The sequence below is a fragment of the Argentina silus genome (assembly GCF_951799395.1).
Source record: "Argentina silus genome assembly, chromosome: 18".
Taxonomy (NCBI): domain Eukaryota; kingdom Metazoa; phylum Chordata; class Actinopteri; order Argentiniformes; family Argentinidae; genus Argentina; species Argentina silus.
Genome location: NC_139672.1, coordinates 11974980 through 12002170, shown reverse-complemented (window position 1 = coordinate 12002170; position 27191 = coordinate 11974980). Strand labels below are relative to the sequence as shown.

The following is a 27191-nucleotide window of genomic DNA, read 5'->3' as shown; positions in this document are numbered from 1 at the left end:
AATTACAATTGCATCACGGCAACTATTAGAAGAAATACAGAAAAGATAAATACTGTATACACGTACACAAATGTTTTATACTAGTGCTTTTATTTACACAGTATCGGCACCATTTTACAATCTGAAGATGTACTATGAGGTAGATATTCAAGCAACACTTGAGATGGCCACACTGGAACTTGTGTCTATTTACAGCAAACATGAATATTTGACAGTCACCTTAGTTGATAGAGCACATGGCTAGTTTGACAGCCGCTCCTCCTCTCTGGTCTACCCTTGGGCTGTCACCCCCCTGGGTCATAGCAGAACATATCAGTTCAACACACAAATAGAGCTTCCGCTTTCCCACCCATTCGCTGCCGCACAGCCTCTAGGGCCTATAGGAACTGAGTGAAACACCCCTCTACACAGAGCCTATAGGGTTGAGTGAGGCCAAGGCAATGCCTAAGGGGCTGAATGAGGCCAAGGCAATGCCTATGAGACTGAACCGCTACTTGTACACTACCACACTACATATCCTAGAGAGCCAGTGGGTGCCTGCGGCAGAGAAATGTAAAGCCGAATAACGCAACAAACAAACTCCTTCCTGTTAGCAACACACATATCTTGGTATGTACTAGAAGTCTGCTCGCAAGCGTTGTGGGAAGTAATCATTTGAGTATCTCACATTTACATTTCTCTGGTGCAAGCACGCACTGGCTCTCACTGCACAATAGTGGATAGTGTACAAGAAGCGAATAGAGCTTATGACTGGATTGATTTCATGGGGTGGGTGGGGGGGGGGCAGCTTCAGAGGCATATCTCCTCCAGGCCCATCCACAGGGCCGGTTTCCTGGTGACGACCCGGACGTAAATGTTGAGGGGGCCCACCTCCTTCCCCAGCACCCTCTCCACCTCGTAGCCTGGGAACTGCAGCAGATGGACAATCAAAACCTGACCACGGTACAGATACACTGTTGGTGCCGTACAAGTCTAGGGCTCCCAGTTAGAGATGCCATCAGAACCAATGTTGGAGCGACGAATCAAAATACTCCCAAAATACTTTGTGTGTGCTTTGACCTCGCTACAAAAACAAAACTTCACCTGAACTGAGGGGTTGTCCTGACTATCAACAGTGTTGATGCAAGCTTGTCAACAATGTGACAAGGATCTAAAATGTCGGATGGTAGCCTACTGTATGGCTACAGAATAGAATATAATGTCGATTCTAACTGCTCCAGGGATAAGATGGCCTAAGCATTATGGATCTGTGTGACTCAGACCATTGTTTTGTACAGTGTCTTATCACAGTCTAATGATGGGACGGACAGGTGACATGGATATATGTCAGCAAACATACTGACACAGGAGAGGATCGATATGCTGTCTCGGTGCACATAAATGAGATACAAGTACTGCATGCAATAAACGGCAGACATTGTAGAACAGCCTTGAGATAACTTACCTCATTGCCACAGGCTGCAGAGTTCAGGACAGACATGATAGTGTTCTGATGCAGCTGAAAAACAAAGAGTAGAGTATTGTCTGTATACTACTTGTTTCAGTTAACTTATTCTCAACAGAAAAAACTACAGTAATGCTGTGTGTACTGAAATAGGTTTCTTCATATTGGGCTGCTATCTAACCATTGACATACTTCTGTTAAATATTGCTTCAGTGGTGGTTCCACTTTAAATGAAGCCTTTTTAAACCCTTTACAGATGCTTCAGAAATCATTGACACGTAGATGTCATTCTGTGGTCCTCTGTGGCTCAGTTGGTAGAGCATGGCGCTAACAACGCTTAGGTTGGGGGTTTGATTCCTGCTGGGACCATATATACAGAAAAATGTATGCACTCACTGCAATGTAAGTCGCTTTGGATAAAAGCGTCAGCTAAATGGCTTATATTATTATTATATTACTATATAAAGGGTGGTCAAATGATTATGCCACATTTGGCAAAGTACCAGATGTAAGGACCAGTTATATCAGCCCTTATGTCAAATTCTACATTGTTTGTAAAACATCTATGTAGGCCTTATGTAGGGTTTATGGAGGCTTCGTTAGATTATCCTTGGTTTAAAGTGGGACAGTGTGAACCCACTTTTATTTCCCATTATGATAACAATCTCACACCAGATTTGACACTTGCGTGGGAATACACGTCAAGAGAAAATATACACTCACAAACACTTTATTAGGAACACTATACTAATACTGGGTAGGGCCTCCCTTTGCTCTCAAAACAGCCTCAATTGTTCGTGGCATTGATTCCACAAGATGTTGGAAACATTCCTTTGAGATTCTGGTCCATGGTGACATGATTGCATCACTCAATTCCTGAGGTTTTTCAGGTGCACTTTCAAGCTGTGAATCTTCCATTCTACCACATCCCAAAGGTGTTCTATTGGATTCCGATCCGGTGACTGGGAAGGCCACTGAAGAACACTGAACCCATTGTCATGTTCATGAAACCAGTTTGAGATGACTTTTGCTTTGTGACATGGTGCATGATCATGCTGGAAGTAGCCATTAGAAGATGGGTCAATTGTGGCCATGAAGGGATGCACATGGTCAGCAACAATACTCAAATAGGCTGTGGCATTCAAGCAATGATTGATCGGTATTCACGGGCCCAAAGTGTGCCAAGAAAACATTCCCCACACCATTACACCACCTCCACCATGAGAAGGTGTACAGGTGTTCGTAATAAAGTGCTCGGTGAGTGTATGTCACATGGATTTTGTTAAGTCACACCTTGATATTTAGATTATTCGATATTAAGATTTTATCATCTCTTCCTGTCCTCTTCTCGGCACTCATGCGCTGCGAACTCACAGATTGAGAAGGCAAGAACTGTTGCACTCATAAAGCAACTCCCATCCAACATGAAACACAACCCTTTTTTTTAATCTGTTTCATATTTTACTAAAACTCTTTGTGCACTATTATTACCTTATTCTCAATACACACACCACTAGAGGTTTTCTGAAAGTTGAAGGCGGAAAAAAAAAAAAAGAAACGTGACGAAAAACCCAAACTATATTTCTCACCTTTACTTTGACGGTACAGTCGCTTAGTGCCGGACAACTCATCAACACTTCAAGCTGCATCTTCATATTCGGTTTGTCCACTGCCGAACCGCAAGCAACACAATGGAAAGCTTGGCTGGGGGGAAAACAGGAGCAAGGAGTTGTAATACAGATGACTTCCATTTTAACAATAATGTTTAATCAGATTCAAGCCTATTTCTATCGATGAAACCACCGCAGCTTTTCACAATACATAAGTCAAATACTTGGGTTGCGTTGGATTTGGTTAGCTTGCTACAATGGAACAGTCCTGAAAATTGCAAATGCACAAGTCAAGTATTTGACGTGTGTATTTGGTCCAGGTGAATCGAAGACTTACGGCCTATCCAGGGCCATCTCGAGGCGGTCGCTTCCACACAGGTGGCACACTGGCCAGGAGCAGGCTGTGTCCTCGTCCACGCCCACAATGACACCTGTCCAAACCAACAAAGCCATCACCACTAGCCAGAGAGAAACCCTGGTAGGCCACAAAACACTAATCTCATATAAGAAACATGGGGGGTGGGGGACACAAAGATTTAACCACTTTATGTGTCCACTTTATCATGACCATTTTAATATGTCCCTTGCAATGTCGATGAAATGAAAGCATGAAATGAAAAATGGTTTCATATAAAAAGTAAATAGTACGGGACGAAAAAGAAGGTTTATTTTAAGGTGGAGTTGAAGCCTCTACATTTTTTTATCAGAGGTGATAAGGATAGCAAGCCTTTACTCCCTTGACAAAACTGACACCATCTCACTAAGCAACCAGAGATGCAGCCACACACACACACACACACACACACACACACACACACACACTTATGTAAGATACAGAATTTCCAACTGATAAAACACTGGATTCCGGTGTGAGCCTTTCACGCAGGCAAGCAGCCAGAACAGTGCGAACTTGCTTACGAGTGCAAAAGACAATTTGTGTAGCTTGTGTTTCTCAGCCAGCTGATCAAATATGGACGGCCAACGAGGCCTGAACCAAAGGGTTCATGGGGTTGACCTTTGCCCCCCTCTTGTGTTACGGACTAAGCTGATGTAGCCATGCTTATCACAGTGATTCACTCTCCCCTCCTTACATTTGCATACTATAAAACAGTGTGTGCAGACAGTGAATGGATTTAGCGTTGGTATCTTTAAGGGCTTAAAGATGAATGTGCTCTGTGTCTCTCTGTTGTTTGATGATTAGGTAATCACACTCGTATAAGAAATATCAATGTGATTAAGGTTAGTTAGCCTACTTAATCTTTAAATACAAAGAGTTCCTCAAAAATCATTTACCCAATACAAATTGGACGACACTCAATACAGCCAATTTGACGAGCAAAGTATTCATTTACACCACACACACACTGAACGTTTTATGACTTGGTTATCCGACCATTAAATTCTTTGAATTATTCTCTGTCATGAGAGACAGTGAGTTCACAGCTACATCAACTGGCCTTGAAAGGGTGTCGGTCTGTCAGTGGAACTGCTTGGGGAAAACTGAATGACTAACAGCAGAAAACAATGTCCTCTGGATAACCACGAGACGCCCTGTCGCAAAGCAACACATACAAAAAAGAGCACGGCCACAAAGCAACAAAACAACAAATGTGGTTTTCTCTCTGTGGTCTGGAAAAAACAACATCAACATCCGGGCCAACCCTGACTTAAGACAATTGATCGGGGGTGGGGGGGGGGGGGAAATGGGGTGAATGGGGCGAATGTCAAAGCCAGTAGACTGGCATGGATGTACTGACCTGAGAGTGTGCAGAGAGAGTTGGGTGGTGTTACAGGACCTAGGGGATCTAGCCTCAGGGGCTGGATCAGAGGCTGGGACCAGGGGCTCGCTGTGTCCTCTGGGCTGCACTCGGATGGAGGAGGTCGCAGCTGCACGACCGACTGGTCCACGCACAGGATCACACCTGGCCATGGAGCAGCGATAGAACATATAACCACACTATGACTAGAACCTGACAAGTCAAGGCCATGACTGGACAGGACACCTGGGTCAAATGCGTTAAGAATTGAAAGGATGATTTGAGTGTGTGCTTGATTCAGCTCGGGGGGGGTTGGCGCTCCTGGGACTATTTCACCGGTTCCATTTGACACAAAATCAAGGGTAGCTCAAGTATTTGAAAGTATTTGTCGATTTCTTTGACCCAGGTGCGCTTGTTAGAAGCAGAATGGATGAATATTACCATTCTCTTTGATCACATCCCTGAAGGACAAGCGGAAGGCGGTGGACGTGCTTATCGCTGTGGCGACAGAGGAAGTGAGCACGCAGGAAGTGGTCACACACACGGCAAGCGTTCGCCTGCACGGCGCCTCGGACCACTCCTCCTGCAGAGAGGTGTCGGTCACCACCAACCACACCTCAGCCTGGCCTTCTTCAGGTCCCTGGGACTGCTGAGAGGAGGGGGGAAAGGGGGCAGAGAGAGAGAGAGAGAGAGAGGAGGGGGGAGGGGGGGCAGAGAGAGAGAGAGAGGGGAGAGGGGGGATAATTTGCAGAGTAAAAACGAAGGAGGCAAAGTGGGAGAGCACATACTTAGTCTGCTTTGAAATGACAATTTGGGGTTCTAAAAAACCCTCGTCAAGTACTTCTCTCACTCAGGTGACACAGACACTACGGAGGGCTCCTGGACTCCACTCAGGCTTTGTCGCAGGGCAGAGTCCAGCTCTCTGCCCTGGGCTGTTATCTCACCGTGGTCCAAAGTGTAAAGGTTCCACTGATCAATGGTAAAAAAACACCCAGGGGAACCAGATAGGTCGGTATACACGCTGATAGTGCCAGCCGGCCGCCACGTCAGTGCTTGATCTTATCAGTCAGTTCAAACGATTCTCCAACTAATCACCACTACCGCAGCAAGACGTGATGAATCTCCCCCCCCCCCCCCCCCAAAAAAAGGACATCTTTGTTACGTTCGAGTTTCCAAGGTGGATTGAAACGGTTACCTGCGTTCTCTTGTATATGACGGAGGCGACAAAGCTACAGCGGCAGCTTTCGAGATCACACTGAAACAGAGGAAAACAGGTTGTTACGACTACAACTAAAAAGGGCCAAAACTCAAGAGGCTCTCCAACAGCTACTTCCCCCCGGGCCATCAGGCCCGTGAACAAGCCTGCCCCAAACTCTTGACTTTACCCCCAGCACACCCACAGAATGGACTTCACTAGCACACAGTCACTTTAAACAACCACCTCTGACACCAACGGCACAGTGCAATAATAATGACATTCCACTGACCCACTTTCCTTTTTTTACTTACTATTTATACTGTAAATTGTGTCATGTCTATTGTCTTAGTGTCCTACAATCGTCACTGTCTAACTGTCTCACTTATCTTGTACTATGTCACTTATTGTCTTGTCCTTATTTCACTTGCACTACTGCGTATTTGTATTATATGCTGCATTGTCTTGGAAGCGAGCCCAAGAATTTTACTCCCTGCACTCGTGTACGAGACATAACAATAAACTTGAAACTTGAGTTCTAATTTGATTTGCTGCTGCTAGTTCCAACCACAGAAACCGGTGTCAAAAGTGCTGAACTCAATCAATAGTTGGTGAAAAGGTGAAGGAGGTGGAAAAACAAAGGGGTGAGAGAGAGTATCTAAGCTGAGAGATAAAGTTGGACTTCTGAACTGTGTGTGTGTGTGTGTATATGTGTCTGTGTGTGTGTGTGTGTATATGTGTCTGTGTGTGTGTGTGTATATGTGTCTGTGTGTGTGTGTATATGTGTCTGTGTGTGTGTGTGTGTGTGTGTGTGTATGCACGTATGTCTAAGTGTGTATGTGCTGTGGACATTTGTCTGTGTGTGTGCACACATGCATGCATGCATGGCTGTGTGAGTGTGTGTGTATATGTGTCTCTGTGTGTGTGTGTGTGTGTGTATGCGCGCATGTCTAAGTGTGTATGTGCTGTGAACATTTATCTGTGTGTGCACACGTGCGGGCATGCCTGTGTGTGTGTGTGTGTGTGTGTGTGTGTGTCTGTGTGTGTGTCTGTGTGTGTGTGTGTGTGTGTCTGTGTGCGTGCGGTACCAGTCACCTGCAGTATGTCGCGGAGGGTTTGCTGTTTGGGAGGCTTGTACAGCGGAGACAGAGACTGTCTCCCTACAGGCTCCACAGAGCCTTCCTGGCCAGAAAGCAGGTAACAGAAGCTTGGTGCTGGGCCTTTGGGCTTGCTGTCCTTCAACACAGAACACAGAGTGTCAACTTGAATAGCAATACAATACCAAGCCATCTGTATCCTCTGTTCGGCTCTCAATGTCCCCGTGCGACATACATACACATTTGAGAGGAGCACAGGGTCATCCACAGGGCAGCTAATGAAATAAGTGTTTATTTGTGAAAATGGCAGGACATGGTATATACTGCAACGCAGAGTATTGAGGGCTGATGCACAACACAGTGAAACATTCATAGTCGGTTTGAGAACTTATCCAAGGACAAGGGGGAAAAGCCTTATTAATACAGGGATTGTTAACCTACACCCTGGCAGCTCTCTGGGTTTCCATGTACTTTGAGAGGCATCGCTGGGGGCCAGAGACTGTCTATCAGGTTAAAGAGCCTGGTATACCTGAGAGAGAGAGAGAGAGAGAGACAGAGAGAAAGAGAGAGAGAGAGAGAGAGAGACAGAGAGAGAGAGAGAGAATGAGAGAGGGGGACAAAGGGGGTGGGGGGGGGGGGGGGGGTGGGCAGAGAATGACAAGGTTCAGAGAGGAGAGAGATTTCACAGTCAGTTTCACTTCTATTCAATCACAGATCTGTTAAGACAGAGCTCTTTATCGGTTTCACAGAATCAACAGAAAGCATGCTGGGGCTGGCACACACACCCACACCTACTTTCTCTCGAACTGTCAATCACACACACACACACACACACACACACACACACACACACACACACACACGCGGGTGGGACAGAGAGAACAGCACACACCCTATGTAAATCACAACACTTGTTATTCTCAGACATCAACATTTACAGTTCATAATGTTCCTAAAAAAAGAATCATCAAAAAGTATCCATCTCTCTTCTATAACACCCGCTATCCCCCTCTATGATTAAAAAAATAAAATAAAATAAATCTCTCTCATCTGCTCTGATCTAATACAGAAGTGGGACTAAGAAAAGTGTGAAATCCACCCCCTAGCCACCAACACCCAAAATGTAACTTGTTCCATGTCTTGTTTGGCGATGTATAGGTGTGTGTAAGGTGTTTCTATTCCTCCTCTCTGTCAGGTCTGTTGTAAAGAACCTGTTCTCTCAGCTTCTAATCACAGGGTTCTCTTGTGTACTGAACTGACTAAGCAGGCCACACAGGTTGAGCAGGTCAGCTCCGCCACTGAGCTCACCTCATAGAATGACAGAGTAGACTGTAGTGGCTGAAGATTTGTAACTGAGATCTTACTGTAGATGTGAAGGACGGCGGGGTGGGGGGGTCAGGGTTAAAAGGACATGCGGGTTGGGCTGGCTGATGAGAGATTGTCCCTGACACAGGTCTCAGGAAGAATGACAGCGACACAACGACCAACATTAGACTAATACAATCTGGTTTAGTGTTGGGGTTAGGTCTCAAAGGTCCAGTATGTCAAATTCAAGCTTTCTAAAAGCTTCTGAATGGTTTTAATGACTATGTTTAATCGCTAGTGATCAGGGAATGAGATTTCCCTAGAAAGACATATTTCAATTCCAAACGCTGTTTTGGTTCAGAAAAAGCGCTTTCTGAAATGGAGTGTCCTACCCCGACACTCAGTTTGCATACAAACATGTTACTGGCCAGGGATGTTCTAGGGGAGGGGCCAGGGGTGTTCTAGGGGAGGGGCCAGGGGTGTTCTAGGGGAGTGGCCTTTCTGTCTCTGGTGGCTGCCTCTTCGAATTGTGCACGCATGCAGAAACACAACAGCTAATGTCTGACACTACAAGTCCATTTTGAGGGGTTCTCTCATTAGTAGGGAAGATGTTCAAACAGAATTTCGCTGCACTGGCCAGAGGAGGCAGACCTCCAACAAATGTAAGCCCTGCTACTTTAAATAAATGAGGGTTAGTTTGAAGGGCGATCGTAGTCAAGGACAAAATCCATCGTCACATGTGACAATATGAGAAAGAGCCAGCACTCACTAAGCAAAGTTTAGTGGTGCTGGCCCATTGTCAGTTAAATTGACTACAGTTAAATAGTATTCTATTAAAGATTACGATAAAATAATAATAAAAAAAAAAAGATTAAACAAATAATGCTGATGAATTATTGTTGTCATCATGTGATCATGTGGTAGTCATGTTTTTACACAGCGACTGAGCCCATGTGACTGTCCAGGTGTTGTGTTCCGTCTTGTAGGTCGGCTGACCATAGACAACCTCCCGAGACATTATGGGATGTCTGGCTCTCTGTTGCCAATCCCTGGAAAAACTTATGGGGCCAGTGTGTGCTCTTCTGTATCACGTTACATGTAAACATGGCATCGGTGAGCTGACAGCGTGATAGGCCATATTTGATTTCCGAACTTGAATACCTCGTTCAGTTGCAGATACTTGTGAACGGGCGGGAATCATATGAGGGCAATGGAAATTCACTGTGTTCTTAGCATCTGGGAAACGTTTGGCAGCTAGCGAACTTTCGACATTCACACCTGTTCTCGTGGCTTCGCCCCGGGCCTCAGAGCTTCCGTAGCCCTAGGGCTGTTGTGTTCCCTGAGATGGCTTTTGATTTCAGAAGTAGGATATCACAGGCTTTAGACCCGGGCTGCGTTGGGCCTGGCTCGGGAGCAGGATTAAGTCCCCCGCAGGAAAGCTAACCTTGGGCTATCCATAACTCTGGGCTAAGATAACCTTGGGCAATCCATAGCCCTGGGCTACAGACCTGGGTCGAAATACTTTCAAATATGTCAGCTGCGCTTGATTTACTTTGCCTGGTACAAATGGAACTGACGGAATAGTCTCAGAAGTTCAAACACTGCAAGCTTCATCGAGCACACCTCAAATCCCTTTCAAGTATTCAACATCATGTATATAGGTGAAAAGCCAGTGTGGTGTTTAGGAGTGACCAGGTCTCCTCACCTTTCCCGAGTGACTCGCTGCACCACCTTAATGCCCCGCAGAATGCAGGCTCTGCCCTCCCACTTCCTGGTGTAGGGTAGGAGACGTTCCCCGCAGGGCAGTGGGTGAAGCTGGACCACGCTGAACATCCCGTAGGCGTCCTGGACCAGAACACACAGCCTGGGAGACACACAGAACACATTCAACCCTTCTTTGTTTTTTTCTTTAATCATGCTGAATTGGCTGCTATGCAACAAGGAAGTAAAACGGCATTTTTTTTTTCACATTAAAAAAACAAACAAAAAAAACACACTGCTTTCATGCTTCGTTTTTTAGCTGTGTTAACGTTGAAGTGTGTGAGGGTGGCCGCAAGGGTTTGACAGCTGCTGAGAAGGAGGACCTTTAGCCCAGTGAGCTGTGCAGCACTGCTCTGCACTCAGTTGCTCCCAACCGTCAAGGAGCAGGAGGAGCCACTGCCATGGCACTTCAAGTCCAGACAGAGCCCCCTGTAGCAGCCCTGACTGAGACCAGTGTCAACACTGGAGCTCTGAACCAGGGAGGGGCCTCTAACCAGGCCCCTCCTGGTTAGAGAGGAGAGAGGGAAGGGCCTGCTATATGGCCTCTTTCTGAGGAGAGGGAGGGAAAACATGGAGGAGGAGGAAGAGGAGAGTAACAGACACAAGTTCAAGGCTATCCTTGCATATGCGTTTCCCAGACACTGTTTTGAGCCCATTTCCAACCACTTATAAAAAGCTTGTCTTGGTAAACATCGGTCTGTCTGTGTTTATTTAGGCCTCGAAAATACCTTTACCAACATTCTTTGTGTTGTACCACTTTGCGGGGGGATAATGTTTTATAAAAGGTGTTGGTCTCTGTTTCCAGTTTAAATCCAAATGTAAATCCATCTAGCATAGCCAATGTGGAGATTTGGAATAAACAATAAAAGTCAACAATAAATCTATAATCCTTTTAGTTTTATTCTCAGTTTCAGGTTAGCCATTACCGAGTTGTCAACAAAGGGGGTCTTTGAGCAAAGTCACCAAGAAAGCCTAAAAGTTCTACTTTATGTGGATCAGATTTTCATACAGCGGTAACAGATGTCCATTTAAAATGCACACACCTTGGGGGGGGGGGGGGGAAAAGCCTTTTTTTTTCAGGTCAGGTAATAACTCAAGGTGTGCCTAAAGGGAGTGGTTTGAGTGGTCATTATCATCAACTGCTGACACTCAACGTATCCTAATTACTCGTCGGGAGCCACCTCCGTCAAAAAGTTCTGCGTGCGTCTAAACTGTGGAGTGTGTGAAAGGACTCCATTTCAGCTAGCTTGCGCCAGCTAGGTCCATCCACTGTGGTTTGTTTTGGTGTTGTCTTGCTGTGCCGTCTGATGTCTGTCAGGACAGCCTCCACAGCTTGCAGTACGTTACCTCACGCGACAGACAACATTAGGATGCAGTATCAAACCAACCAAAACACATAATATGAATATCAATTGTGAACGAACATGCTTGAAGTTGCTTATTAATGGTTCTGGGCCAGTTTCCTGAAAGTTTCGAATGAAACTAAACTTGGTAGGCTACTTTATTAGCCTGCTTGCAAAGCAACACACTACGGTTATTCGTCATACTTAATTTTCATATTATTATTATTATATTTTTATACGATTTTTTTATACTGCATATTCTGTACACTATAAGCATTCCATTGAATTTAGATAGCCTTATTTAGATAGCATTGTTCTTACTTTAAGACATCTCAAAGGTTCCTCACTGTGTAAACATAGTGTGCAGAAGCTGCAAAAGTAGAAACAGCGCCCCCTATTTCACCCATAGTGGTCAGAAGTGGACACTGCAGTCATTGTCCCCAATAACGTAGTATTGCGTAGCCATACCTATAAATCACGTTGTTCCCACGCCTCCTTTGGAGATCTGGAGAAGTTTAGATTCGCCGATCAGACTTGGATTGAGCTGGGAAGGAGCGATGGGAGAACGTGGTCGCAATTTCATTGGTTTGTTACATTCCAAGAACCCACCCCTCACATGCCCGTAGAATGGTTCACCGGGTTAAACTATTTTGCAGAGAGTTGTTGACTACGCTAGCTTGCAACATTGAAGAAAATGGAAGAAAACCTGAAGGAAAAACTGAATTCAGTTTTTTGGGAGCTCCGCCCCAAGAAATGTATTTGATTGATTTGACGTGTTGCGAGGTGTCACTCATTAGAAGTCTCCACCCCTTTGTAGTTATCTGCACTATCTGTCCCCCAGAGGCACACCTGTGGCTAAATGTATCATACCTTCTGATACATCCAACAACTTGAGTATAGAAATTATATTTACTGTTGGGTTAGTTCGGTATAACTTAAGGTTACTTAGTAGTTACTTATAGTAGATTGAAGACTCTACACTCTCCCACTCCACTGAACTACCCCCAGGCTCTTTGTTATTCTTAGAACCCCACTGCTCTTACACTGTTGAATCTACGAACACCAAACCAACTTCATAATCTTCGCAAAACACAAAGCTGCTTCATTGAACTAATTACCTTTGGTCATGCACAGATGATTTACCAACAAACATTTTTACAATTATTTCTCATGCATGGCTGTGCAGTTGAGTTGTCGAGTTAAATAAAGTACCGTATTAGCCATGAAGATTGGAAGCACGAAACTGGACCCTGAGAGGACTCATAGGAACCTGTGTCTCATTTTCAGAGGAACAACTGTTTGCTAATAATTGCTCACCATAGATTAGAAAATATATGTATATAATATGTACAATATATAAAGATCTATACATATAAGAGTTATAAATATGATTTACAGCTTGCTCCATATAACTATTAGCATTTATAAACAAACAACACAGGAACAGATAGGCAGGCTAATATTAAATTGTTTACAGGGACACTAAAAATAGTGTGGACATGTGTTAACATGTCTCTTATTACAGCAAGTGTCTCTTTGTGTTGCAGTCAAGGCATATTTCAAGGTGTATTTCAGTGCATATTTTCAATAAAAGACCCATTCATGAGATCATTTTGGGGTTCTAATCTGTAGCAGAGCTCAAATTTACCCTAAATCTTCATGTGAATCTCTGAACCAGGTAATCACTGTGAGACATAAGATGAAAGCTCTTTTCAAATGATGACAAAATATCTGAAATCTTAACAGTTCATTCACCTTACAGTATGAGCAAAAATAGCTCACTTTGTCCAGTCACAGCAAGAGTCAACTGCGGCACCAAAATGTCGCAAATTACCAAGTTTCTCTTCTTTTTGACAGCCAAGCTTGTTCAAACCTGAAAGCCTAAAATTAAAGATGATAGGTCAGTGGAAGATATATAGAGAATTTGGAGAGCGGTGAGAAGAGTCTCGAGGTAATACCAACTTGACATAAACAACCGCCCCTAAACTACCCCCCATTCAGGCCCTCTTTTTAGCCTTCAACAGAACCACTTCCTCAAACAGAGCCCTCACGCCCAAAGCCCCTTTGCCATTGGTCAGTTCTAGTCACAGGCTGATTTCAGGAATTTGTTATTGTGAGCAATCACAGGAATTCTGAGCAACTCTGGGTTCTTCCAGGAATTGCAATCCATTGAGCCTGTCCAAACACACACATGCCCCCTCACACTACAGACACACACACACACACACACACACACACAGGCGTGTATACACACACACAGGCGTGCGCGCACACACACACACACACACCCTGACACACACACACACACACACACACACACACACACACACACACACCCTTCTCACTTGGCCCCACAGTCAGTAAGCGACCCACACACTAAGAACACAGAGGGGCCTCATTGGCAGGGGGCGTGTGGGCGGGACTCCTTCCTCTGTGCCGTCCACCAATCGCGGCAGGGAGAGTGATAAACATGCTTGTAACAGGATCTGTGCAGCACATCGTGTTCCTGCTGCACCAGGAAAATATCCAGCCTCTCCTCACTCCCATGCAAACAGTTAATCTTCTTGTTTATTCAACTCGAATTTACTGGAACTAAACATCTTCTGTGGAGCGTAAATATAATCCTGGTCTCCTCCTGTCCCCTGTGTATGTTGGAGAAGAAAGCTGTAAACCGAACAACAAAGGGACCAAATAAAACACTTCTGACCATGAGAGTGAGTCACATACTGTAGGTTGAGGACAGGGCTGGACAGAGCCTCAGGGCAAACACCTCCTTCTCTGAGCTATAGAGCGAAGGGGGCCAGGGCAAAGGGGGCCAGTGTGAAGGGGGCCAGCGTGACGGGGGGGGTGGGGGTTGTAAACTGCTTACAAGAATCAGTGTATGGACTCGGATACATTGCTAAGCACACAGAAAAGCAACCCTATGCATGTATCTGAGATGCTTTCCCTTACGTCGGAAAATAAATAAACGACTTCAGAAGACAAAGGATGATATGAAATGTAACATTACTACAACCAAAGAACCGACAGCAGGAACACACTATTGGGCAGGCGCATGCAGGCGAGGTCCCAGTGTGAACTCCCAGTCCTGACAGACATATCCTAAGCGCACCCCCCCCCAGCACCCGCCACCCCACCCTTCCCCCCCTCCCCCCACCAACAGAGCCTGTTCAATCTGGTTGTATGAGGCCGAGCCGAGGGAGGGAGGGAGGGAGCTGTGTTCTTGTCAGGGGCGTTTGTTTACCAGCAGGAGCGGCAGCATGGCAAGGCCTGGGTGTCAGATTACCACTGCCGGTCGGCCGCTCGCTCGGTCAGTCACTTAGTCAGCTGACCGGGACTCTCCCAGTCTTCACCACCACTCTCCACGTGCACCTAAGCCCCCGTCTCCCCCCCTCCGTCCCCCCGCATCCCCCCGCCCCCCCGTCCCTGTCCCAGAAAACCCATGTCCTCCCTTTTATTACTCAGCAGGACAGGACAAAAACAACAGGGCCAGGGTAGGGCCAGAAAACTAAAGGTCAACTCAACCTCAACAGCATGCCTGGTTAGGCTGATGTATGGCCCCTCGTGGGTTCAATAACCACAACTCAAGACCACTGACTCCAACCACCCACTCTAAATCAAACTTTACAGGTCACTTTAAAGTCACTGCCACCGGAAGTACTTTCTCTTAACAGGGCTTTTATTGAGGGTCGCAATTTACAATTACTGTAGGTCCTTGAATGTAAACAAGAGCATCAAAAGCAATCTAAGGAACACGCTGGAAGATTAGGCCTCGGTGCTAATGATTTCACTCAAATTCAGGCTCAACTTTAAATTCTACGGTTCATATGCATATGTTCATGTGAAACAATTTGTTCAACTGTTCATTTTTACGGGACCAAACGTTTAAAATGATCTGCAGTCCTATGCTTATGCTCCTGGGTATAGAAAAGTGTGTCCTCCTCTGTCCAATAAGATCTCATTTTGGGGACCCGCTTCCGCTAACTGGCAGCCTTAAAATGATTTATTGTTGATTAGCTTGGTCATTTAACATCACAACCACAGAAAAAACAATGGGCTCCCTTCTATCATCCAATCAAGGTTCCACCTTCAGGCCGCCGTCTTCAACAGCCTCAGATCAAACAACAGGTCAACAACAACAATCGCTTATTACAGACACTAGTCGTTCTGTGTAGAAATCGGCGTCTTGGGAGATTTGCCACTCAAACCAAACTGTTGACTGGCCCTACTCAGGGCTGGAGATGGGCAGTGCCACTCTTGCGGAGAATGGGCATCCACTCACTCAGCTCTGTGGCGGGGCAGCAACGGGGACCCTCCCTGGAGTTCCCAGTACACACAACCCGCTGCCTTTCCAGAGAACTGGCCTTCCCTGGATCACTTACACAGCAAGGCTGGATACAATTAGCAATGTTTGTGTCCTTTGTCAAGCAATGCCATATGGCAGGAGACATAGCCAACACTTGGGGGGGGGGGGGGGGGGGGGGGGGGCACTCTCTCAGTTAACAATAGCTAGAAACTGGGGGACGCTGTGCCACCAAGGGGAGGAAAAATATGTCCATGGAGAGACATTAGACTTATGTAGAAGACTATCTACTTCATGGTATAAAGATTGCATATAGGCCTGCGTGTGTAGCGTGAAATAACATCCCAGAAAGTTACACACGATTTGCAGTGCGTTTAAAATCAGCAAGAGATTAACACTTTCCTGCCGAGCTCTCGGCTGTGTACGTACTGACAAAAGACCTGCATGCTCAATCTCACGAGACCTTCATTACAGATAAAAGGAGATATCAGTCCAGATAAGATAAGGAAGGGAGGGGTTATAGTATATTGTACCTGCTTTTGCCTTTCTGGAGGGGAGGTTCTGTGAGAGATCTGCAGGAGACTTTGGACTTGAGTAAAGGTGCAGCGGAGTGGTCCGGGGCCGGGATACAGTAGACCCTCTGAACCACCACCTCCACGTCGTGTCGCACCGAGCCGGCCTGGCCCAAGCCCTCGATGGCCTCCAGGAGGGAGTCACACACTCCGGCGCTCACATCAACTCCCTGACAGCACAGAGACTGGAGGGATGACCCCTAGTAACACAGGGCCAATGTTTGAGGCACAGATCGTAAATCAGAATTAAGCCAACAGTAGCTGGGCCACAGTGATACAAAAACACTTCACCCAGGCGGGGCTACCTTCGACTGTGTAGTTGAGTATAGTGGATCATCAAAATGATTGGTTTGAATGGAAAAGTTGTGTCTTACCTGTTTGACGGTGTCATATCCCTCTGCTGAGGCCTTGCCTTTACCCAGCTGGCCAAACGTTCTGGTTAGTGAGTAGGGGATGCATTTCGCTACGGGGATGAGGACTCTCGGGATGGACGTGCTGGCTTGTTTGGAGTCAGAGAAGACCTTCTGGCTGAAGTGTGTGTTGAGAATAATAGTGCTGTGTTCCCCCTCGATCACGAGGCCTTGCCTGTGGAGAGGAAGGAAGGGGGAAATCACTACAAAATAAAGAGCTGAGTCTTTGTTTTAAGATGTATATCGGGGGCCGAATTTCACAGCTCGTCGTGTTTCTTCACTCGATGTGAAAATGTAATGTAATTATGTAGAAAAAATGCTTTAGTATCATCTTTTACCATTTAAATGGAGTTAGAAAAAGTTCATTTTCAGGTATACAAAATCAATCAGCAAACTAGCGACAATTCTGCTGCGATTGTGTGTAACTGAAACATGATTCAAACATGAGTTTGGGGAGTGGAAAAGGTGGGGTAAACATATAGAACAGGGGTGTGTGTGTGGGGGGGGGGGAATTCTGCTCTTGCACAAGACCAAAAGGGGGCTTGGTCGGAAGAAAATGTCAAACGTAGATAAGAAGCCGTCTCCGTCTCCACTGGTCTCCTCGCTCTCTGACTCCGCCAGGCGCCAAGAGGGTTCAGCTAGCTTAAACTACCTCCAGGCTACGTGGAAAATACAACTGATCATCTTGTCACTCAATCTAAAGATGCATTTTTTTCCACTCAAATGAATTCTGACACAGGCCTGCTCTCAGGGCACTCTGAAAAGCCTGACTAAATGTGGTTTTCACAGAACACTAGGCTACAAAGTTGTTTTGTTGGGTTGCTTTCTTTCATAATTTGTTTTGACAACTCCATAGATGGGAGAATACACATCAGAATCAGGACAGTTGGGGTTTAGAAAAACAAAAATGTTGTGTGTGCACTGCACATCATCATCATCACCACCATGGCCCTATGCCTCCAGTGTAGACGGTTTCCACTAAGGACCATTTTTGGTCTTATTTACCAACCTGCAAATAATGGAGTGAACAGAAGTCACATCAATCAAAGAAAAAAAGGGAAGAGAAACTGATTGTTAATTTTCTTCTTGAGAAGCCGAAAATGCTTGACTATCAATCAGAGTGGTTATTTATCTGGCACTATCCACCAACATTTCACAGTGAGCCAGCTAATTAGATGGCATCAGCTCAGTTGCGTCGATACCAAGCTCTGACTTCATATTTTTCCTCATGTGACATAACAAGCCTGGCTTATGGTTGACTCAAGAGCCAACTGCAGCCACAGCAACTTGTCGCAGCCTGTCTGAGACCTGTGACATGTCAGGGGAACCAGCGTAATTAACGGTAAACACTGTCAATATTACAGCTTCGAGAGGCACACATTGTTCACTTTTACAAAAGAAAGTGATCTGACATTCAAGGGGGTGACACATTTCCGCCTGTGTTTAGGAAAGTATGTAGATGAAATCTCGATATGTTCGCCTTCGGTGGAAGATATTCGCCCGTTTCTAAGATATGTTTTTGTCATTTAAGTCGACTGAATGCCAAAACAATCTATTCAATCATAAGCTTTGACACAATGCAGGGTATGTATGAATCCATCTGATTCTCCCTCTGCTGTCAATGTCAGAGCCCTAGGTGAGGACACATTGAACAGGAAAGCAGGAAGTGTGACCCCAGAGTGTGCAGGTGACTGAGCAGCTGTCATCAGGCCAGGTAGCCGAGTTAAGGAGTGGTCCGGCTACTGACGTCAGAGCAGGGAGGTGATTAATGCCGGCAGGTATTTCCGCTGCCGCTACAGCCCACTCAAAAAGGAGTGGGAGGGGAGAGGGAGGGGCCAGCCCACTCAGCGCAGGAGTATGGGGGCGGTAACCACTCAGGTGTCACACAGGAAGCTGATAAGATGAGGAATTTTACCAGACTCTCTGATATTCGGTCTGTATTTCTGGGGTTTTCTGGGTTTTTCTGGGTTTTTCCCATCCCTGGCTGTGGTGAAAAAATTGATAGAATCAATTTTTCTTTTTTTAATGAACAGATAAGAAGTTCCCATAGAAAAGTGAAAATTGAAACTGACAAAATGGTAAGGGGACAAGGCAAAACAATGATTGCCAAAACATGACTAGATCTCATGGATTCTAAAGTAAAATGACTTTTGCTTTGTGCAAAGCGGGAGACCAGTTCTCCACACCGGACAAAAAACAATGCAGAAAAGAGAAGGAAAAAAAACAACAACGCATAAAAGAGCTGCTAAAAAAAATGCTAAGCCGATGATACACAAAGTAGCATGTGTTTTCAATCCTGTCCTCTGGCTTCTTCCACACTCTGTTCCCAAATGCTCCAGAAAATAATCCCAATGCGTTTTTTTTTCCCGGGCTTTGCTGGAAATGACCTAACGACTACCAGGAAGAGGAATTTGAAGCATTCCCTGGAGCAGCGGGTGACGTCAGAGAGCGCTGAGGAGGCCCCTGCTCTTCCGCCAGCCCTGGATATTCCAGCAGTGTGCGCTGGACTCCAAACTCCCAACAGCTGGAGTCAGCCAGTGCTGGGCTCCAAAACAACCTCACATGCCCCACAACACCCTGGGTGATATACACTGTACTGTAATCGGGCCCCATACAGAGACTTTACATCGCAACAGAGAAGAGTAAAATTGCAATTTGTAACAATTTGTATTGGTCAAATATATATAAACATTTACATATAAACACTTTTTTCATTTTTAATGCAAAATGGATGTCCTTTATTTAACATAGGCTAGACAAGCATTTTGTATAAAAATAAATAAAAAAGTGACTAATGCATCTCCTCTTTAATCACTCAAGGACAGTCAAATTGGATCATCATGGGTGTATTTTCCTGCACACTTTCTCACCAGGGTGGGTATAAGTGGATGATATCTTTTGGTGCAGGCATCAGCTGGGCAGCCGTCTCCTTATTGAACAGCACCAGGACCCGGGCTGTGGTGGTGGTGGGGAGAGGGGGGCCGTGGTGACCCGTGGTGGGGGGGTGGCGCTGCTCACACTGGGCCAGCTGCATGCAGCTCTCCTCCTGGATCCACAGCACTTCCAGCACCAGCACACCAGGCTTGTCAACTGGGGGAGGAACAATACAGATGGTGTGTGTGTGTGTGTGTGTGTGTGTGTGTGTGGGGGGGGGGGGGGGGGGGGGGGTTGCACTCTTGCTGCAACTGATTATGTGATAGCCTAGCCTAGCCCTTGATAGCCTAGATATATGTCAATGACATCAGTGCAATTACTATTGCATAACTGGTGGAAAGCAGTAACATTTTACACTCACATTTTAGCATGAGATTGTGTTTCTGAGAGGATTCCTGAGCAAGGCTCACAGTAGGTGCAGGGGTTTTATATTCCAGTCCTGGGGGGCCTCCCCAGTCTGTTCAATGTTTGTTCGATGTCGCGTGTTTGATACCGTTCCTCATTCCATCCCATGCATTACAAGGAGCCCATCCTCCGATTTCTGCTTCTACCAGCCTCCCCTGCTGTGCGGTGCTAATGTTTGGGACAAAGTGACAAGTCTTCAACAATGTGAAGCAGGCTGCTGCGGGCCTCTGACCGGAGACCCCTGCTGCAGTCGGACATTCAACAAGCAGCAGGTGACGCGAGGACCCTGCGGAGCAATGGCCCGAAGCCTGCCGTCCCTAAGAGTTCAGATAAGCTCAGAGTGACTTGGTCGAGTGTGTACCGTCCCGTGTGTCACACCAGACTCCTATTGGCTGTTTGCGATGTGAATCACTGCGATATCAGAGTGCCCAATCTCACACAATGCTGCTCTATTGTGGAGTATGTGACAATCACTGGTGTTTGCCAGAGGGCGAAATTTCAATATGAGAGCGTAAATCAATGCCTTCGTGATTGCGAGGGAATCGTCAGAACATGTCTCTGCCCAGAAAAGTGTGTTTCTGCCTGTTTCGGCCTCTCTGAGAGGGAGGGGTGGTGAAGGACTAGCAAACGCTGTACTCGTAGACAGGGGTAGAGGTTTACACAGAACTGGAGTCCTTGCCTTGACTCTGTAGTAAACAAATCAATCTAACATGGAACAGTGTGTAAGGAAAATTGCATCACTGGCAACGCTCCCTCTCCCCACACACACACACACACACACACACACACACACACACACACACACACACACACACACACACACACACACACACACACACACACACAGTTTATTGAGCGCATGAACAGGTGTTCTATAATAGCTTCAGCGCATTGAGTAACAGTGGTGTTATTGTCTGACGGCGCTCCGAAAACAACGTGAGAAAGTCAACGAGCACAAGCCGCAACAACCACGTAGACTCTATCAAAACACCAGAGGCTCTCCGTCGTCCTGCTCCGTCGACGCCGGCCCATAAGGAACTCTGGCACCCAGAGCAGTCATCTCCGCCGTGACATAGGTCATAAGATCCGAGGGGGGCCAAATGATCACCAAAACATGTTGTGGAAAAGAGGCCAGGCCACCTCAAACTTCCTCACCTTTACGGCCCTGACGGAAGCCGTTGGAACCCTCTACTGACCGTGAAGTGGAGGGGGGGGGGTTGGAAGAAGTGGGCGCTTTTTCTTTCTTTTCTTATTTTTTTTTTTCCACCGTCAACTGTCACCCTAAAAAACAAACAGTGGTTCTGCCTAATTGTGAAGAGCCAATGATAGTGAAAGTAGACCAAGCGCTTTGGTGGTGTACCGTGGAAAGAAAAGAAAAAACTGAAAAAAACTAAACGACTCAAGAGAGCTTCCTGTCACCTACATTCTGCCCCCCCCCCCTTCCAATGAGCCAACTCGCATTTCCTCAATGCGCCCCTCGCTATGCCACCACAAAGCTGAGCAGACAAATCACACCTCAGGGGTCCAATGGTGCTTCTGTCTCAACAAATCAAAGTTCATCTTTCACCAAGAACGGAGAATAGAGCTGTTGTGCACAGGAGCCAGACCAAATCTCGTGGTCAAATACTTGAGGTGTTATTTGAGGTGTGCCTGATTTAGCTTGTAGCAGGCTTGCTAAAATCAAGCGCAGATCAAACGTATTAAACTTATATACCTAATGTTTTGTTTGTGGTTTACCTGTTGCTGTGTCACAGATGGACTGGTGCCTCCAGAAGCTGATGGCTGATCTCTGTCTGCACTGGAGTCGGTTAAGCCTCTCCGCCAGGCCACCACTGCAGGAAACGACACACCGTGTCACATACAAGTGTGCACAAATGCTAACTGATGCTAACTCTCAAGTTTGACTATGTGTTTAATGATTCTCAAGGAAGGCTATTGATGAGTCTTGAATTGGACTTATGACAAGTCAATCATTCGATGATATTTTGCTTTATTGGACTGTGTAGTTTCTAACGAAACAAAGTATTTGTAGTCTGTGGAGAAAGAACATCATGTCTGTGAGGCTTCACTTTGACAGCGACATTTTGCACCCACATCATGTTACCCAGGTGTTACTGTGATCGCCAGATTTGCTCTGGAAACTTATCTTGATGGCAGACTGTGTGTGTGTGTGTGTGTGTTTGAAAGTGGGTGTGTGTCACTCGTGATTATAATCTCACTCCCATTGTAGCTTCCGATGCATGATGTGTAGCGAGAAAAATCAATGACACTTTTCTCCACTCAAACCTTTGAAATTTCCTCTTCTTTTTGTTGGAGTCCTCAGGGGTCTTGGAGTGGCTTTCAGTCTGTTTCTGGGGCGTCTGCAGCATTGCCTGAGCGGATCTGACCCAGTCACTCACTGACCTTCTGCTGCCCTCACCAGTTTGGAGAGGAAAGCTCTCCAGTCTGCTCTGGGTCACAGTGTCGGTGTTCTCTCCATCAGACGGGTAGTCTGAGATGTCAGTGTCTGTCACCTGGGATCAACGATATGTTTAACAGTTTTAAAAGGCCTTTCTTTGCTTTTTGTTTTAAAGCTATATTCATTCATCCATCCATCCAAGTGCCAGAGAAAGCCAAATTTACCAAAGTAAATTAAGTGAAAATCTGTAATTTATTCAAAAACGACTATTATAAATATATAGACTAGTTAATATATAGAATAGTTAACTGTCTATAAACCTATTAAAAATACTTCAGCGGTCATCATTCCAGGAAACCTTTGCATCCATCTAAGCAACACCTTAGTATTTATGTTTGACATGTCAAATTATTTTACTACGAATACAAAAAAAATACAACAATCTAATTTCAGTCAGAAACACTCTTTAACCATTTATCAAATAAACAAAATGGTACTACCATTTGGCTTGGCGTATTAGGATGGCTCCACTCTCCCTGCCTGGGAGTTATAAATGAACCCAACACATACATGGCATGGAGCCCACATGTCTGTCACCACCCCCCCCCCCCCCCTCCCCATAGATCCAGAGAAGGCAGGTGGAGGCTGGGGGTGGAGGCTGGGGGTGGAGGTGGGAACAAACACTCCCAGAGCACAGTAACGACCAACAGTACCAGCAACAACATTGTAGGCGACAGAGAGGTGTGTAAACTGACCACTTAAATAGGCCGCCACACCAACACGTGGAACATGTGATTTGGTTGGGTGCTTTTGTGTAGACAGCTGATCTGTCACCTGACAGACAGCACAGCACTGACCTAAGGGAACTAAGCTCACTCCATTAGCGGATAGAACCTGCGGGACAATTAAGGACCGACTGTTGGTACACATTGGAGTTTAACAGCCTTACAGTTCAGATTATTACGGTGTAAGAAGAGCTGTACGAAGGTCATGTACGAAGTAATACACTTCAAGAACCAACGGGCCCGTGTGATCAATTTCAATTGGCAAAAACTGCTTCGCGCGTTACGGATTGCGACTTTAAGGAGGAGAAAAAGACGGACGCCGAGGAACGAGGCGCACCAACAATAACAAACAAAAACACCTCCTCCTCTCGTTCACTGTGCTGCATCACCGCCCCCGTGCACCTGAGGGTATCAGTTCCCATGGTGGAAAAATCCAAGAGAGGATCCACGTTGTCTCCCGTCATGTGCAGACACGACCGGCATACCAGCCCCCAGTCAGCCAGTCAGTCAGTCAGCCAGCAAGCCAGCCAGCCTACGCGCTCTCCTGTTTGAATCAACTTGACCCTGCTGGGCGGAGAGCCAGCACACGTCACACTCTGAGTAGCTACAGAGAGCAGAGGAACACTATGTTCCTGGCCCTAGCTCAAAAATGTGTTCACCCGGCGCCGAATGCATTGTAAGTACACACAGCTCTGAGCTCTCGCGCTCACTCTCTCGCTCGCTCGCTCACTCTCTCTCTCTCTCTCTCTCTCTGTCTCTGCCTCTCTCTCTCTCTGCCTCTCTCTCTCTCTCTCTCAGCCTCTCTCTCTCTCTCTCTCTGCCTCTCTCTCTCTCTCTGCCTCTCTCTCTCTCAGCCTCTCTCTCTCTCAGCCTCTCTCTCTCTCTCAGCCTCTCTCTCTCTCTCAGCCTCCCTCCCTCCTCTCTCTCTCTGCACTAGCATGTTTTGCTGAACAAACAGTAGTAAAAAGCCTGTTGATGTTCCTGCTCCTGGCACGGCCCAGATGTTGGCACCCGACGTCGGGTCTTGGATGTGGATCCGCCTTCATCCGGGAAGCGGATCCGTTGATGCTCTTTGGCCTTGGAAGAGGCGAAAACGTCACCGTGCTCCAGCTACCCACACTCGGGTTCGAGAACAATAATAAAGAGCTCTTGGCTGACACACATGGAGTGAGTCAGCCCTGTGTGTGTTTGTCTCTGCTTTATTTGGGATATAAATCTGTCTTTGGATTGAGATCTTCCATACTATATCCGGTTCGATCCAGTTTGATTTACTGTTGGTACTGCTAGCTTCCATCCTTTGCAGAGAGCATAACATACCCTCCCTTAAGCCAACAAAGCTCGGTTCATAAAGTCCAGTGGATATTATTCATCTACTCTTGGGGGACAAAACGAAAGAATAGTGTCTTAATTGTTAGGACCACATGTTTCACATATTGCCTGGTCAGAGTTGACAGCTCTACTTAAAAATCCAAACAGGAAAAAATGATAAATCAAAGAATACGAGGAGCCACTCAAATAAGAATAAACTAAACAGTTGTCTTGCCAACACTTGAACTTCAATGATGGCCATTGGGTTTTATCACATGCATTCATGTCAAACATGTTGCAATTCACACCAATAGATCTGTCATCAAGCCTACAGTATGCATGTACAGTACACAGTATCAAAATGTCAAACATTCTCAGATACCCCAACATTAAACCACAAATCACCCAAAACAGTAGAACTTCCAAGAATGGTACAAGTTCAGGCTCTCAGAGACGACTGACTGAATTCTAACTTCAACTTTTGCACAAATGCTCCAACGCATGATATTTTATACAAAATGTTTTGTTACCTGCACGTCTCAAGTTAGGATTCGTCCTTATATTTGGTTGTGCTGTATTTGGATAGTCTCCTACAGATGGTATACGCTGTAGAGGGTCAGCTAGCTATCAACAAACTGTTCATTTAACTAACCGCTAACCCTAGCTCTTATCCTAACCCTAGATATTTGTTCCATATCAACAGAGTTGCGGTGCATCTGTACACCATCTATAGGGGACTATGCAGATAGAGGGAGACTCTCCCTGCCGGTCTGAAACCCCAGGGCCCCTGCTTCAGTGAGGAGAGATAATCTCTCACCTCGAAGAGAGCTGATAGCAGCACATTCAACTATGACAGGAGGATGTAGCTGGGTCTGGGGTGGGGTGGGGGGGGAGGGGGTGATGACAATCTGCTTGAGGCTTCCTCAGCTTACGCCATCATTATGATGATGATGATGATGATTATTATACTGACCTAATGTTAACAAGTTTGAAGGAAGCCTCTCTCTTGCTTTAATTTGGAAAGCAAAACAACCGTCTTTGGGAGCGGCAGTGTCTATTGTTACCTTCCTTACATTTTGAGCTTCAACCAATCAATGTCTTAATTGATCCATCGTGGAGCCTGGTCCCAGACACTGTGTGTGTGCGTGTGTGTGTGTATATGTGTGTGAGTGTATATGTGTGTGTGTGTGTGTGTGTGTGTATGCGTGTATGTATGTATGCGTGTATGTGTATGTATGTATGCGTGTGTGCATGTATGTGTGTGTGTGTATGTATGTATGTATGTATATATGCGTGTGTGTGTATATGTGTATGTGTGTGAGTGTATATGTGTGTATGTGTGGATGTGTGTGTGTGTGTGTGTGTGTGTGTGTGTGTGTGTGTGTGTACCCGCTCCATTCAGCCATACAATATCCTAGAACATTCTAGAAGTCGTTGATGGAGTGACGTACCCCTCCTTGCACATTCTCACCATGCCAGCCCAGCCTTTATCAAACACCGCTGAGACACTGAATAACCACTGACATCATGCAAGCCTTAGATTATATTGTGCCTCATATAGTCAATGGGTGTGTTCCAATAGCCTCTCCTCCATTCCTCGCATCCCCTCTCCTCGCCTCCTTGTCTAAAAGCACTGGAGGAGAAAATCTAAGGGGAGGAACTGAAGGAATCTTCTCCTCCGACGCGTTTGGAGAAGGAACATAAGATTGGGTGGGACGCCCCCCCCCCCCCCTCATGTATATATGGGTCAGAAAGCATAAACAAAGAAAAGTCAGCTCACCACAGGGGTGTTATAGAGAACAACAAACCTTAATAACCCCTAGACTAATGTAAAAAAAAGAAATAGTGCATTGCATAAATAGGTTTGTGAGTGTATTAATACATGGGCTTTTTTTTTCACTTTGGTGAAATGGCTGCTGGCTCACAGTGTGCCCTCTGTCCACAGACAGTGCTTCATTCAGCACCACTGTGGCTCAACTTCTGAACTGGAACAATTCAGAACATGACCGGAACTTCCGAGACACTTCACTGCACACTGGTGGTGTTGGCCTATATGACCTAAATCAGTCCGGTTTGAAGACTACACCTAGTGGTTCAACATCTAAAAGGGATATACTCACGTAAAAATAGAACAAATGATTGGGATTAGATTAAGAAATTGATCATTGCTGTTGACTTATTCCGTAATGCAGAGTGTGTAGCCTATATCCCTGCACACATGCTGCATATTTAAGCAGAACATGGCAGGGTAAAACGCATCAACTGTTACGAGGAAACCACGTGGAACTGATGACATACCATCACAGAACAACCCCATGACACTAACGGCATGGTGCTGTACTTTAAGTCTGCTGTTGAACCTAAACTGGATGGTAGGCTCAACCCTGATAGATTCAACTGTGGTCGAAAATAACATAAACAGCACCGTCATACTACGTGGAAAGGTGCAAAACAAAGCACGGGATGGTGCAGAGCACCACCTAGTGGCCTTGGCTGTGGCAGAGGTCTTGATGCCATGCCTCTGCAAATATTATTGAATGGATATGTCTTTTATGCTTTGTATA

At 45.9% G+C, this 27191-nt stretch overlaps 1 protein-coding gene across 2 annotated transcripts in view; it reads right to left on the bottom strand.

Moving 5' to 3' along the window:
* Window positions 1-73: 73 nt before the first annotated feature.
* spidr (scaffold protein involved in DNA repair) overlaps window positions 74-27191 on the bottom strand; it is a 31149-nt gene continuing 4031 nt past the window's right edge. The window contains exons 6-20 of one of the 2 annotated variants that reach the window (XM_083690580.1): window positions 22423-22649; window positions 21874-21968; window positions 19668-19887; window positions 16762-16972; window positions 16349-16587; window positions 10114-10272; window positions 7545-7632; window positions 7102-7242; window positions 6007-6066; window positions 5253-5460; window positions 4812-4976; window positions 3392-3485; window positions 3034-3148; window positions 1445-1498; window positions 74-909 (exon numbers count right to left, since the gene is read on the bottom strand). In XM_083690580.1, the coding sequence (XP_083546706.1) occupies window positions 790-909; window positions 1445-1498; window positions 3034-3148; window positions 3392-3485; window positions 4812-4976; window positions 5253-5460; window positions 6007-6066; window positions 7102-7242; window positions 7545-7632; window positions 10114-10272; window positions 16349-16587; window positions 16762-16972; window positions 19668-19887; window positions 21874-21968; window positions 22423-22649 (2196 nt within the window). In that variant the 3' untranslated portion in view covers window positions 74-789. The remainder of the gene's footprint in view (window positions 910-1444; window positions 1499-3033; window positions 3149-3391; window positions 3486-4811; window positions 4977-5252; window positions 5461-6006; window positions 6067-7101; window positions 7243-7544; window positions 7633-10113; window positions 10273-16348; window positions 16588-16761; window positions 16973-19667; window positions 19888-21873; window positions 21969-22422; window positions 22650-27191) is intronic. The other variant, XM_083690581.1, reaches the window with a different exon arrangement.